This window comes from Trachypithecus francoisi, unplaced genomic scaffold, assembly GCF_009764315.1.
Source record: "Trachypithecus francoisi isolate TF-2019V2 unplaced genomic scaffold, Tfra_2.0 Lachesis_group2, whole genome shotgun sequence".
Lineage (NCBI taxonomy): Eukaryota > Metazoa > Chordata > Mammalia > Primates > Cercopithecidae > Trachypithecus > Trachypithecus francoisi.
The window spans coordinates 162,765,676-162,779,485 of NW_022681465.1; the positions used below are offsets into that span (position 1 = coordinate 162,765,676).

Genomic DNA, 13,810 nt, shown 5'->3' on the forward strand with positions numbered 1-13,810 from the left:
CTAGATAAACAGTCAAGGATATCAGAAGAGGCGTTTGGGAGGAGAGTTGATGGGTTCAGCTTTAGGTGTATTAAGTCTGAGATGTTTGAGGACATCTAGAAGTTACTATTACATATGTATATATGGAAGTCAGGAGAAAGATTGAAATGGAGACACTCTGGAATTAATCAATGTAAAGCTGAACCCACATTGGCTTCGGATTATATCACCCTGGGAAAGTAGGTGGAATAAGAAGTAGAAAAAAAAAAAGGAACTCCTGACAAATGCCTGTATTCAGGGGTAAACAAATTAAAGAAGACATTCCCATAGAAGGACAGAGAAGGAGATATAAGAAATGGAAAAGCAGGATAGTTTATAAAATGAAGGGGATAGTTTATAAAATGAGAGGCTTTTTATCTGTACCAAGAGTGGTAGATAGATCAGGTAAGACAGAGTTAGAAAAGTATATTTCCCTCAGTGTCCCAGCTGGTGACAGCTGTGATGGCCCCAATCTGTCAGTTTCCTGTGTCCTTATTTTCATTTAAACAGGCTACCTGGAAGATTCTAGGTTTCTAAAAAATCTCAACTTCACAGTAGACTCTGCCATATAAGTTATCCATTGTCTGTGAAAAACATGCATATTGAAGTAATCTTTTTATTAAGTTGCTCCCTTTGATGTTTTTATTACATACAACTATGCAGAGCTCATTCTTCATCTCCTAAATCTTTAGACCATGTTGTATCCAAATGCATGTATAAAAACAACACAGTTGATACTGTACACTTCCAGTTAGAGAGAAATGTAGAATTATTCACCAGTGTTCAGTGTGTGCTCTCTATAATGCCCACCACAGATTGACAATAATCTCCACAATACTTATGGATGGAGTATGGGAACCAGTTCAGTAGTGGCCTGGGTAAGTCAGCTGTAAGAATGGAGATAGATGATCTCTTCATCCTGCCTAAACTTTGTCTTCAACTCCGTAAATCTCTTCTTTTTTCCTACTGAGTCTTAGACATACTCATGTGTTTATACTAAAATGTTAATACAAACTGATAGTGTCACTTGAAGATAAAGTCCTTACCAGGGCACACAAGTCCCTTCAGTTTCTAGTCCATGACTACTTTTCCAGGGCTATTTCTTATCAAGTACAGAAACTTGGTTTCCGCTCCCTTGATGCCTTCTCATGCCTTCATACTTTTTCACGTGCTGTTCCTTCTGCCTGAAATGTTCTTGCCTCATTAACATGTAACAACATGCACTAAAAACTTCATGCTTCTCATTTTTAATACATAATGTCACTTAATTCTGAGGACAGTCTTGAGGTTCAAGTATCACTATCCCCATTTTCTATATGGTAAGCGGACATTTTGAGAGATAAAGTAAGCTTCCCAAGATCACACAGAGAGAAGTAGCATAGGGATATGAACACAGGCAGTCTGATTCCGAAGTCCACTATCTCAGCCTGGACTCTGTTCCCTTTTCTTCCTCTACTCTTAGTAAGTTTTACTTGATCTTTGAGACTCAATTGTCCATTTTCAGGAGCTTGGGATCTTGTGTGCTAAGTCTATTTTAGTTCTTATTACACTATGGTGTAATTACTGATTTATCAGTTTGTTAAAATAATGTTCACCTCTTGAGAATAGAAACTGTCATTTATCTCCACATTCATGTAAGGTGACACATTCATGTAAGGTTGTGCTTACATTACAAACAAAAAAGCTAAGTTTCAAAAGTTATGGTAATTGCTCAAGATTACCTAGGCTGGAGTGAGACTAAAGCTGGACCTTGAACCTGAGGCCTCTGACTCTCAAACTCATGTGCTTTCCCTTCCTTTACATTATGTTCTAGTACAATAACACAATAAAGTCATTTTAAAACAGGAAAATCCCTGTTTGGAAAAAAAATTCATGTAAGCAATACATATAAACATAAGCTACCTAAAACTTTGAAAACATTAAGAAAGTGTAAAGACCAAGCTGAAGACAAGCAAACTTAATAATTTCATTTTCCAGAGGCAAATACCACAACATTATCAAAATTTGGACCATGTTATTAATTTGTTAATATATCAGCCTGAAATAAGAAGAGACGGGCTACAATTGGACGTGTCAGTACCAGTAAATAAATATTTTATTTCACGGATTGCTAATTTTAAAATGATTTTTAAAATTCTGAACCTTCAAAAAGCATCTGAAAATAGGTAAGCTCAGTAAATCATTTAGCTGATGATAGCTTAACACTCCTTACGTGCAAGTTCTTGGCCCAAGTAGGTCGACATTTATATGTAACAATCATGCCTACAAAAATATATATATATATATCAGAAACTTTATGCATGACTTTGCCAAATATGAACTATGTATTTATGCTTTATTAACCTACTGTAATTCAGAATTTTCTCGAAACCTTTCCTCTATGCATAATGGCATAAAAAGCCTGCTTTGTGTCATCAGAGTACATGAGTAATTAGAACAGCTGGAACTTAACAATTAATCAAAGTTACACAGTGCAGATTTTCAGTATAACTCATACAAAGCAATCTCCTTAAATGGACTAAATCCAAACTATTGCTGTCATTTTTATCATTTCCCAATACAGAAGCTTTTCTTTTGCTTGTTCATAATGCTACACCTTTTGTTCGGCAGATTTTATCTTCTTTATATCTACAGTGTTTGTAATAGAGAAGAGGGATATGTCTCATTTAAACTGGCTTGATTGTGGACATGGAATACTGTGACGTGGAGACAGACTCAACTGCTTTTGATGATGATTCCTGTACAAAATGACATCATGAGTTTTTACAAAAGAAAACGGAACTAACAGATCAATTTGAGATAAAAATATATTCTAAATAGAAATATAATATTTTTCTGAATCTGAACACCCTAGGCAACTGATGATATAGACATCCTATGGTCTCTAAAATTTGACTTATTGTCACCATGCACATATCTAATCTAGCATCAAATAGCATAATCAATTTGAGAATTGATATCTCAATACAAGCTACATTGGCACTTAAAATCTGCTAGTCAAATTTTAAAGTCCTTACACTGAAAAATTTTCAATAAATTCATATTTCCTCAGACTCTAACTGGAAATATTTCTTAAATCAGTAAATACCCTGAGATGTCTGGATTCCATGTCTAAAGATTTTTCCTAGGAAAACTTTTAATTTTTTTCTGAATATTAGCTATGACTTTCAGATCCTACTTATGTAACAGACATCATTCATTTTCTTCACCATACTTGCAAACACCGCAGATCTCTGCCTAAGGGAAGTAAGAAAGTACATGAAACAGTCACCCTCATTTTGTTCCTGTAAAGAACTGGCAGACAAAAAGAGCCGAGGATTTGATCGTTGGGAATGTTTATAGCCTCTGAAAAGTTCCAGACTTAAGGGATTTGAATACTGAGAACAAAATTCAAATGTATAAATCTTTACTCTTCTTCCTATTCTGCAACTAATTTTAACCTCCAAAATGATTTTAGATGGGAAACAGAGAATAAAGAAAAAGAAAGAAAGAGAAGATGAGGATGCTTCTAGTCCAAGTGAAGAGATGTCTATGATGCTTTCATAGAGGTGGACTAAAATAAGGCTATGAGCTCACAGTATTCAGTTTCAGGGTATCTGGAATTATCTGTGTCATTTCTATTCCAGTAAAGTGAAGAGTATCCCATGAGGAACACTTTACAATTCAAGAAAAGTATAGGATATGTTATACGATAATCTCTAAAGTCCTTTTGAGTTTCTACTTTTTGATGTTAAAATGTAATGCTTCATAAAAAACTAAAAGATAATCCTATAATTGATACATTTAATTGTTACTAACCAAAAGATTCTACATTAAAAATAAATAAGTAAAGCTAGTAAATAGATGAGAGAGATTTTTTTTTTTAAGTAGTCATCTCACATTGAATGTTTACTTAAACTCTTTCAGGAGAAGGCATTTACCTGAAATGATACCACAGTAATGACTGTGAAGAGCTGACTTCTCTGTGACTTTTTCCTCCATGGACCTTTTCTGCCTATATACACGGTGTGGGTGACCTGTTATGGCCATTGTATCATTGAGTGGCTCAATAAATATGAAGTCCTCATTGAGCTGTATAAATCCCATCTGGAATATATAACACAAAAAGATATGTAAGAAATACCATTTGAAAAAATACTTTCAGATTCTTCCACTCATACATTCTGTTTCTGTTAACAAACATGCATACAGTCTTCTAGTGAAACTAACTTAGCAACCCCACTAGTAAAGTAACTATCTTCCCATTTTATTACTTCATCTTTATGTACTTTATTGCACTAACATAAACTTCATTTAGTTAGTCTTAGCCTGTGTGGGTGGGAGGCTAGACACCAGCAACAGATGCACAGTAAAAATTTTGGAATGTTAAAGGTTCACTTTGGGAGACCCGTGGGGTCACTTAAACGTACAGCATGTACAAAAAGAGCAATACAGTTTTTAATTGCATACATGACACAGTCCAACTTTTTGACAGTCATTATTTAATAAAGTAATTCATATAACATGTTAAGACAAATGCAAGAGACAAACGCAAGAGGCATCAAAATTATATATAAAATATTATTAAAGTCTTCTACTATATATTTTAAAAGCCCGTGAAGAATAAGAGAAAAATGAAGCATTACTTACATAAACAAGTTTCATTTCACATGGTGACATGTTTTAAAAGTCATTCAATTGTGAGACAGAGGGTTAAAACTGTAAAATACAGTTATGATCAATAAAAAGTACTTATAACAAGTAGGTATACTTGTAATATTTTGAGGCTAAGCCTAGTCATTTCTTCCTTTCCTTTTTTAGAATATAAATTTACATTATAACTGGGAAAGTGTTCCACATGAAAGAACATGCTATGACTTGATCTTTTCCATTTTTAGTATTTAACTCTGTATAATTAATATAGATATATATTAATATATAAATAGCATACATTCAACTATATTCTCTTTAGCAGATAGTTTTGAGTAAATCATATACTAAAACCTGTATTACTCATACCCAATCTGCTAATATCAAAGTTCTTAATTCTGTTTTGAATGATCCATGTCAATTTTATGTATATTTCATTTCAATTTGATCCACATATAAGTAGCACAATAATAATATAATTATTTTCTAAAGTGGAAATTTAAAAAATACACATACCCTGAAAGAAATGCATGTTTTCTTTGGAAGTACAGAAGAAAGTTTTAAAACTTAGTTTGAATTATTAGAGTATTGCATCTTCCATTGCTAATATTCTACTTCATTTCATTCTGTACCAAATAAAGTAAACCAAGAGTAAATCTTAAAATCCTAATCAATCTCATTTTATTGAATGAGTTTTATCACTAAAAATTATCAAGAATGAGAATAAGCAATTTTATCACCTTGATCTGTCCCCCTCCTCTCTCTCCCTTTCTCTCTCTCCCTCTCCCCCTATATTTGTTTCCCTATGTCTCAATCTCTCTCTCTCTTTCTCTCTCTCTCTCTCTCTCGCTCTTGCTCTTGCTCTCGCACACACACACACACACACACACACACGTACACAGGCACACAAATATATTCGGGGATAGGGGATAATGAAGAAAGGTTAACTCTAATGAACCTTTTAAAATATTAGGCATATATGTGGGCCAAATATTTGTATAATTTTAATATGCCTTCAAATACCTAAAAATAAGTTCTTTCATTTTCCATACATATTTTACTTCTCTCAATCTGAAACTAGCTTGTATTTTAAGGTAATCACATCAAATCCAGCAGTTTTTCCCTTGAGCTTAATTTAATGAGAAACAAGAAAATATTAAAGATAAAATTATTAAATAATACCAATTTTATCACCTTGATCTGTCCCCCTCCTCTCTCTTTCTCTCTCTCTCTCTCTCTGTCTCCCTCTATTGGTTTCCCTATGTCTCACTCTCTCTCTCTCTTTCTCTGTCTCACACACACACACACACACACACACACACACACAAATATATTCGGGGGTAGGGGATAATGAAGATAGTACATCTACACATAAATTAAGAATAGGTGGTGTTGTGCTACACATTATTGATCTAGGCTAAAAATAAAGAAATATGTTATTCTTGTCTTATGGATTAGTGTAATTCTGAGAGTCAATAAGTTTTCAAGGTCGCTCATAAAATTGACAGTGAGGCTGATGATTAAAATAATAATTATGATACTCAGCACAGCTCAGGCAAACATGCTCAGTTTCTGAAAATCATAAATTTGTGATTCAATACATCCTTTCAACCACGTTATAAACATGGTTAGATTTATAACAATAAACCTTACAAAATTTAATTGCATACTATCTCATAAAATTTAATGACTCCAAGAACAGATTCTGAACCGGGTTTATAACTTACTGCTAGCTGTGTAACTACGAGAAACTAACAAGTTAGAAGGAACAGAAAGCAATGCTCTTATCATGGGTAACGCTCTGATAATGGGTAACCAGTCAATAAATGTTTGCTGTTACTTTAATTTTAATAATAAGGACAATCATAATAAATATAAGCACCCAAACATTTGAGTATAAGCTGAAAAACAGAGTACAAAGGATCTAACTTTATTAATTTTTGTATCCCTGTTAGTATGTAAATTACTATCTGAAATAAATTATATTGTTGTTTTGTTAGGATTTGGAAGCTTCTTCATTACAAAACATTTTCTGTTGTATTAGAATTTTATCTACAGACACTTTTAAAAACAAGAAAGCTACTTTTAAAAAGGAAAAAAACAAGTTGGAATAATTATAAGTGGTGACTCATTCATTCAATACATGTTTATAGTCTGACCACTGTGTTCCAACTCAGTTCACTCTGGGGCATATTTAGCACCAAGAGTCACACCATGAACTTTCTATCTGGGCCTAGAATACTATCCTATGTCACACAAAGTGCCCTAGCATGAATATGTGTCATTCAAGATACTGGTTCATATTAAAGCAGAATTATAGAAAATCTTGAGGTTTTCTGTGTCCCCGCAAAAGGCTCACTTTTTCCATTAATAAAATAAACTGTTTTATCTGCACTGTGATTTTACAAGCTATGAAAGAACATGAACCCGTATTAACCTTTCTGCACAAGTGCCTTTGTGCTGGGCAATCCACAATTAGGCAGCCTTTGCTTTAGTGCAAATATTGTCCTCTGAATTTTAGCAGGAAATAAAATATTATGTGAATGAATATGGCACAATGCATTATCTAAAATAAATGCCTAGTACATGTGTTTTTCATATTTTCCTTTTTAAATTTTTCGAAATAATTTTAACTTGAGTCATTTCATGTAAATATCTGGATGTAAAATTAAGTTTAACAGTTGTTTTCTAATTTATTTCTATCTTCATAGGCATTTTCTCATATGATTACATCTGTTCTGTTGTCATTTAGTGTTATTTGAGTTCTCAATTTAGTAAGAATTTCCGTATTTTGCAATTTAGCATTGCTTTTGTGAAAATAAGCTACCAGTCATTTCTTTTCTTACTGGTTGAAATTTCTTTTTCTCCATTTATGTGGCTCTGTGCTTTTTAAAATAACCATTAACTTTTATCTCCATGTAGATGTGCTGACACTACCACCAACTTCTATTCAAAACATAAAATCTGATTTGGACCACGTACAGGAATGTTCATATATTGTTACTTTACCTCATCATTTATAAATGGTTCATTTATTCAAAATCAAGTTAATTATGGGCTATTAAATAAACAGATCCTAAAGTATATAAGATCTAACTAAAAAGTTAGAAGGAACAGAAAGAAATCTGATACTCTCCATTCTTTTCCCCACTTCTACTGGGATGACTATTTCACTTCAACTATCTCACTTCCAAATCACTGACATAACCGAAGTACTGCTACAATTATCTGAAGTTTTATCTTCATTCTTCCATGCTCCTTTCTTGCAATTTTCTTCATGTTCCAGAATCTCTGATTTTTAGCTAAAGTTTCAGTGAACTGGCTTAAGGTATTTTTTGAGGCTGAGTTGAACAAATACGTATTGAGCATTCATTAGATACTTAACATTGCAAGAGTCATGATAAAATCCTATTTTTAAAAAATATGATCCAGCAATTCCACTTCTGGGTATACATTCAAAGGAAATGAAATCAGTATGTCAAAGAGAGATCTGCACCCTCATGTTTATTGCACCACTATTAACAATAGTCAAGATGTGGAATCAACCTAAGTGTCCATTAACAGATGAATGGATTAAAAAATGGTGTGTGTGCGTGTAGACGGAATACTACTCAGACTTAAAGAAAATCCTGTCATTTGTGACAACATGGATGAATGTGAAGGGCATTATATTAAGTAGAATAAGCCAACTACAGAAAGACAAATACTGCACTATCTCACTTACATGTAAAATCTACAAAAGTCAGACTGATAGAAGCAGAGAGTAGAATGGTGGTCAGCAGGAGAGAAAGGGAGTTTGGGAAGATGTTGGTCAAAGGATCCAAAATTTCAGTTAGACAAGAGGAACAAGTTCAAGAGACTTACTGCAAAACATGGTGATTGTAATTAAAAACAATGCATTATATATTTGAAAATTGTCAAGAGAGTAGTTTTTAAATGTAGTCATCACAAAAACCTGATAAGTATGTGAGATAACAGACACATTAATTGATTTAATCTTTGCACAGTGTATGCATATATCAAAATATTTTGCACCAAAAATATGTGCATTTGTGATGTATTTGTAATTTTTGTCATTTAAAATAATTTAAAAATATATAGCATATCATAACTAAATGTCCTAAGTGTTGATGGACATGTGAAAGGTATAGATCATTATAAATTCAGGATCTGAGAAAGGTACTGAGGGACAGCAGGATTTGCATAAGACAAGTGCAAGGATGCTCCTTATAGAGGAGGCATTATGAGTGGGGGCAAAGAGGATGGAGAGTCTAGGCAACAGTTGGAAGATGTCTGGTTTGAGCAGAGAAATGGGAAGATATAGTCAGAAAATAAAATAAACTCATATAATTAAAAAATATGACAATGTTCTTGATGGGACAAGGAAAGCCAATGTCTTGAATATGAAATATCTTAGGATGTAAGTCTATTGTCCCAATATATGGTACATCTGAGAATTAGTGAGACACTAGAAGAAGTCGAAGTGTTTCGGTTGTAAACAGTGGTAACAGAAGTTGCTTAAAGGCTTTGGAATCAGTATATGCTTGTAAAAACATTTTAGACAAATGTCTGATGCAGTACATGATCTGAACTTCTATGTAAGTTTGGCTTCATTTTCCTTTTTTTTTTTTTTTTTTTTTTGAGATGGAGTGTCACTCTGTCACCCAGGCTGGAGCACAATGACATGATCTTGGCTCACTACAACCTCCCCCTCCTGGGTTCAAGTGATTCTCCTGCCTCAGCCTTCCTGGTAGTTAGGATAACATATTTTTAGTAGAGATGGAGTTTCTCCATGTTGGCCAGGCTGGTCTTGAACTCCTGACCTCAGGTGATCCGCCCACCTCAGCCTCCCAAAATACTGGGAACACAGGTGTGAGCCTCTGCACCCACGTTGGCTTTATTTTCTTAAGTATTTTCTCATAAGGTTATAGTGTATTAATATATTTCATTATAAAGCATTATATAGTTTCAAATGTAAGCCTGACATAGGGCTTGGCATAAATTACAATGTCATATGTTTTCCTTATGCTATATTCAAATAAAATATCATTTCAGTATTACTGTAAATGGGAGTGATTTTTCATGCATTTGTGTATTCTATATCTACATATAAATCTGTATAAAACTACACTTCTGACACCTCATCTATCCTATTGTCTTATCATCTTAAAACACTCTTCCTGATGATCCTTTCAATGCTTCCACAGTATGTTCAGAAAGATAAAATCCTTCATGAAGATGTATGAGGCCTATAAGGCTATGAGAATTGTATCATCTCCCTCTCCAATTTTACTTTTACTACTCAAACTTCATATATAACAATAACAGACAAACTTTTACTGTGTGAACAAACATATTTCAAAATAACCTTTAGTTGCATGATTACCTCTTGGCATATTGCACATAGTGCCTTCTCTTTCCAGAATGCCATTGGGTCTGTGAAGAGCTATCAATCCTTCAAAATCAAGCAGACCCTATCTTTTCTCCAGAGTAACCACTGCCTTCCTTATCTAATTCTACACCAGACATTTTCTGTTGTTGCACTAATATGTCTACTGTGGTTATAGTTTCATGTCTTTCTGATTAGACCATGAGCTACTTGAGGCTTTGGAATAGTGCTCATCTTCATGCCTTCAATACATAAGGTCTAATACATAACAGATGCTCAAGGAATGTTGCTGTTAACTCAATGTAGTCTTCCTTCTTGAGATAACGGAAACTGTATCCATCCCTGCTCTGAAGAGCAGGTACTCACTCCACCTGTGATTTCATAGAGGGAAATTAGAATTTTATTTCTTCCACTGGGCATTTCCAGTGTTGGCTTCCTTGTGTGCCCAAGTAGTATCTTTAGGAAAACTTTTCAGATGATCACATTGTTAACCTCATTCCATTTTCTTTCCTAACCAAAGGACTCCAAAGAGAATCATAAAACTCCAATGATAGAAGGAAAGTTAGAAATCATCTGAGCATTACAGGAGTTTTAAAATAAAGAAAATCAATCCTTAGAAATATTGCATGGCTTGCCTAAAATTATACGGAGAGTTAATGTGAATGTCAGGGCTAGAGTGTAGGCTTCCCAGTTTCCATGCTAATTTTTGGTTTTGATACATCACGCTATCTTTGCTTGCTACCTACACTCTACTTAAATTTTTACTTACATTCTAGTTCCCCCTCCCAAATCCCCAAACTTCAGAAATTGTTCTGAGGTTGCCCACAATTTCCTTTTTTATTCCCCTCTCTGCAGCATTTGATCCTTGCCCACTTTTCTCCTCCTTGAATTACCACTGCACTGGTCCTTTTTGTCTCTAGAGACTATTTCTGTTCCCTTAAATAGGTCATGTTCCTCATTCCAAGGTTGGCTTTTGATCAGCAATTGTTTTCTGCATCTATCACACTCAATGGTTTTATAACCTCCTTTATGGAGATGATTCCCTAACCCCCTCACTCATAGTCAAGATTAACCCTCCTCTCTCACTTCCCTTGTTTCACTTCAGTCGTATCATTATTCTTTCAAAAGTAGTGCCACCTCTCAAAGTTTGTATATCTGTTTATGGCTCTACCTTTTTTTAGTTACCCAAGCTAAAAATTATATGGACCTTTACTCTTTTTCAAGCCTATTTAAAACTATTTATAAGCAAACAATAATATAATAATAGGCCTGTTTACAAGGCATTTTATACGCATTATTTCATTTAATCTATAAATAGAGCCTTGGACACATGCTAATTTCATCAATTTTATAATTGAAAAAAAAGTGAATTTCAAAAAGATTTATTATGTCCTAAGATCACAAATCAGTATGTGGTGAAGACAAGATTCAAATGAAAGGCTGTCTGGTTTCAAACACATACTGCCTTTGTGAAGCTTTCTACAAAAGGGTAGGCCTGCCATATGAGTGTTATTTCAAAAAAATCCTCATCTTAAAAAAATTTTACACTAAGAATTTGAACGTCAAGCATAACACCTCACAGATGGTAGATATCCAAAATTTGATATCAATTACCAGGCCAGGGCCCCATCCCTCCGAAAGCCGAAGACAAAAATACTACATTAAGGTTCTGAACTTTATCTTGAGCTGACTGTTGTATGTGATCAGACTTCTTGGCTGGCAAAGGCACACTGGCTTTCTAAGTGGACTGAGGTTTCACCTCCAGACCTCCTTCAGCGGTGGATGCCCCAACAGTTCTCCCATGGCAGATTTGGTAAAATATTTCAAGGTTTTTGTTTTTCCTCTTCCTTTCTTTTAAGTATCTTTTCTATTTTCTTTCCTACAATCTTTTCTGATCATAAAACCAGAATTTAAACATAGTGGAACACTTAAAAATCTGGTTTAAAAAATTCTTCTAAATCCTATCATATAGGATAATTACATATGAATGTATGTATATACTTCTAGTTAAATTAAATACACATATATATTTGTATTGTATATGTATCTGTGTGTGGGCATACGTTTGTGTGTATACACAGGCATAGATATATATTAGAATTTCATATTCTACTTTGTCCCATTTAAGAAAAGTTTGTTTCTCAACAGCATTATGTTATCTTTGTGTGTTTTTTAATTGCCAAATAATAGTTTATCCTCTAAATATATCATAATTTTATTACTTATTTTTTCATCCAACTCTTTATTCAATAAATGTTTATTAGTATCACCTTTTTACAGTTAGAGCTCAGGGAACAGTAGTGAACAAAGTGGTCAAGGACCATCATCAGCTTACACTCTAGGAAAGAAAATGATGCACCATTTCTCCAGCTAGGTCAAAAAGATCTGTATTTGCTTCATAATCTGTGGTTAAGCTTTGTGTTGATTACTTATAATCTTATTTCTGTCTGTGTTCTAATTTGCAATAAAAAAAATGAAAATATAGCCAGAAAGTATCCCTGTTAACAGACACCCAAAGTCTAAGGCAGGCGTTGCAAGTGACCACCTAAGAAGATGAATTCACCCACCTCATATGACAAGAGTGAGATCCCCACAGACTGAGGAGCATCTCTGAAGAAAAGAGTCTCCCAAGAAGCCACAAATGTGGCCAATGAAAGACTGTCCATTTAAAGCACTTGGCAAATGTGGAGCTCAGCAATAATATCCCAAAATGCTATCCGTCACCTAAGAACCTGCCCCTCCTTCTGGGTGTCCATTAACAGTTCCAATGCTACAGAGCCAGAGAAAGCCCAGCACACTGAATAGGAGGATTGAAAGCCATATGTGGAGAAATAACAAGGACTCTGACTTCATTCTCCCTTTTTCACTGCATGTAATTTCTTCTAAGAAAGCCTGAATGCAGACGGCATGTGGCTGATTCACTTTAACTTTATGTGAATTTTGACAGTTTGCGGATTATAGAATAAATATTTGAAAGATTATAGAGAATTGTGTGACTAAATTTACCAGAAGTCTTCTCAGAACCCACAAATAAACAACAGAGATAAAACTAGGAGGGGCAGGCAAGAGTTTTATTATGACCCTTGAGTCTTATTTACTTAATGAAAAGCTATACATGTATAATATGAATTCAAGTAGTGCCAAGTACTAGGAATGGGTTACAGAGTGATGTAGAAATGCCTGTTAAATGAGGGGACCTCAGAGAAGAGACTTCATGTATGGGAAGTGGGAATGTGAAATGGTTATCAGAAAGAAACCCAGGGGCATTCCATAGCAGGTTCACTTACTTGATTCATATTCAAAAACAATCCCTGATGAAAGTCCTCTTTGTTTTTTTAAACCATCTACATTTTCTTGGACACTGCTCACAAATTTTATCATGATGTGCTTCATGAGGGCTTCTTGTGGTATATCTTTCAACACAGTCATATTTTACTTACATAATTACACAGGAACAAGTTCACTCCTACAAATGAAAATTATATGGCTGTTCTTCATTTTCTTGTAAACTGCTGGCCTTTTCTATGTTTTTCTTTGATATTTAATAGAGATATAGATTTTAAAAGGTTCAAAATGTGCCTTTTCAACTCTATCATATACAACATCACAAGTATGAGAATAAATGGAAGCTACTCTTTGGCCTCTATGGTGAAGAAGTAAAAAGCAAGTGGTGAAGACTGGTCAAGTGGAAAATGAGTACTCCATCCTCACATTTAGATATCCAAAATGACTGCTTTAGTTGTTGTTGCTCTTGTTCTGATAGTTACCTCATTT

The 13,810-nt window shown here is 34.2% G+C and overlaps 1 protein-coding gene across 1 annotated transcript in view; it reads right to left on the bottom strand.

The window, feature by feature from the left end:
* The window catches only part of ADAMTS19 (ADAM metallopeptidase with thrombospondin type 1 motif 19), a 269,639-nt gene that overhangs the window by 215,179 nt on the left and 40,650 nt on the right, over positions 1 to 13,810 (bottom strand). The window contains exon 3 of the mRNA XM_033181355.1: positions 3,939 to 4,104. Within this exon, the coding sequence (XP_033037246.1) occupies positions 3,939 to 4,104 (166 nt within the window). The remainder of the gene's footprint in view (positions 1 to 3,938; positions 4,105 to 13,810) is intronic.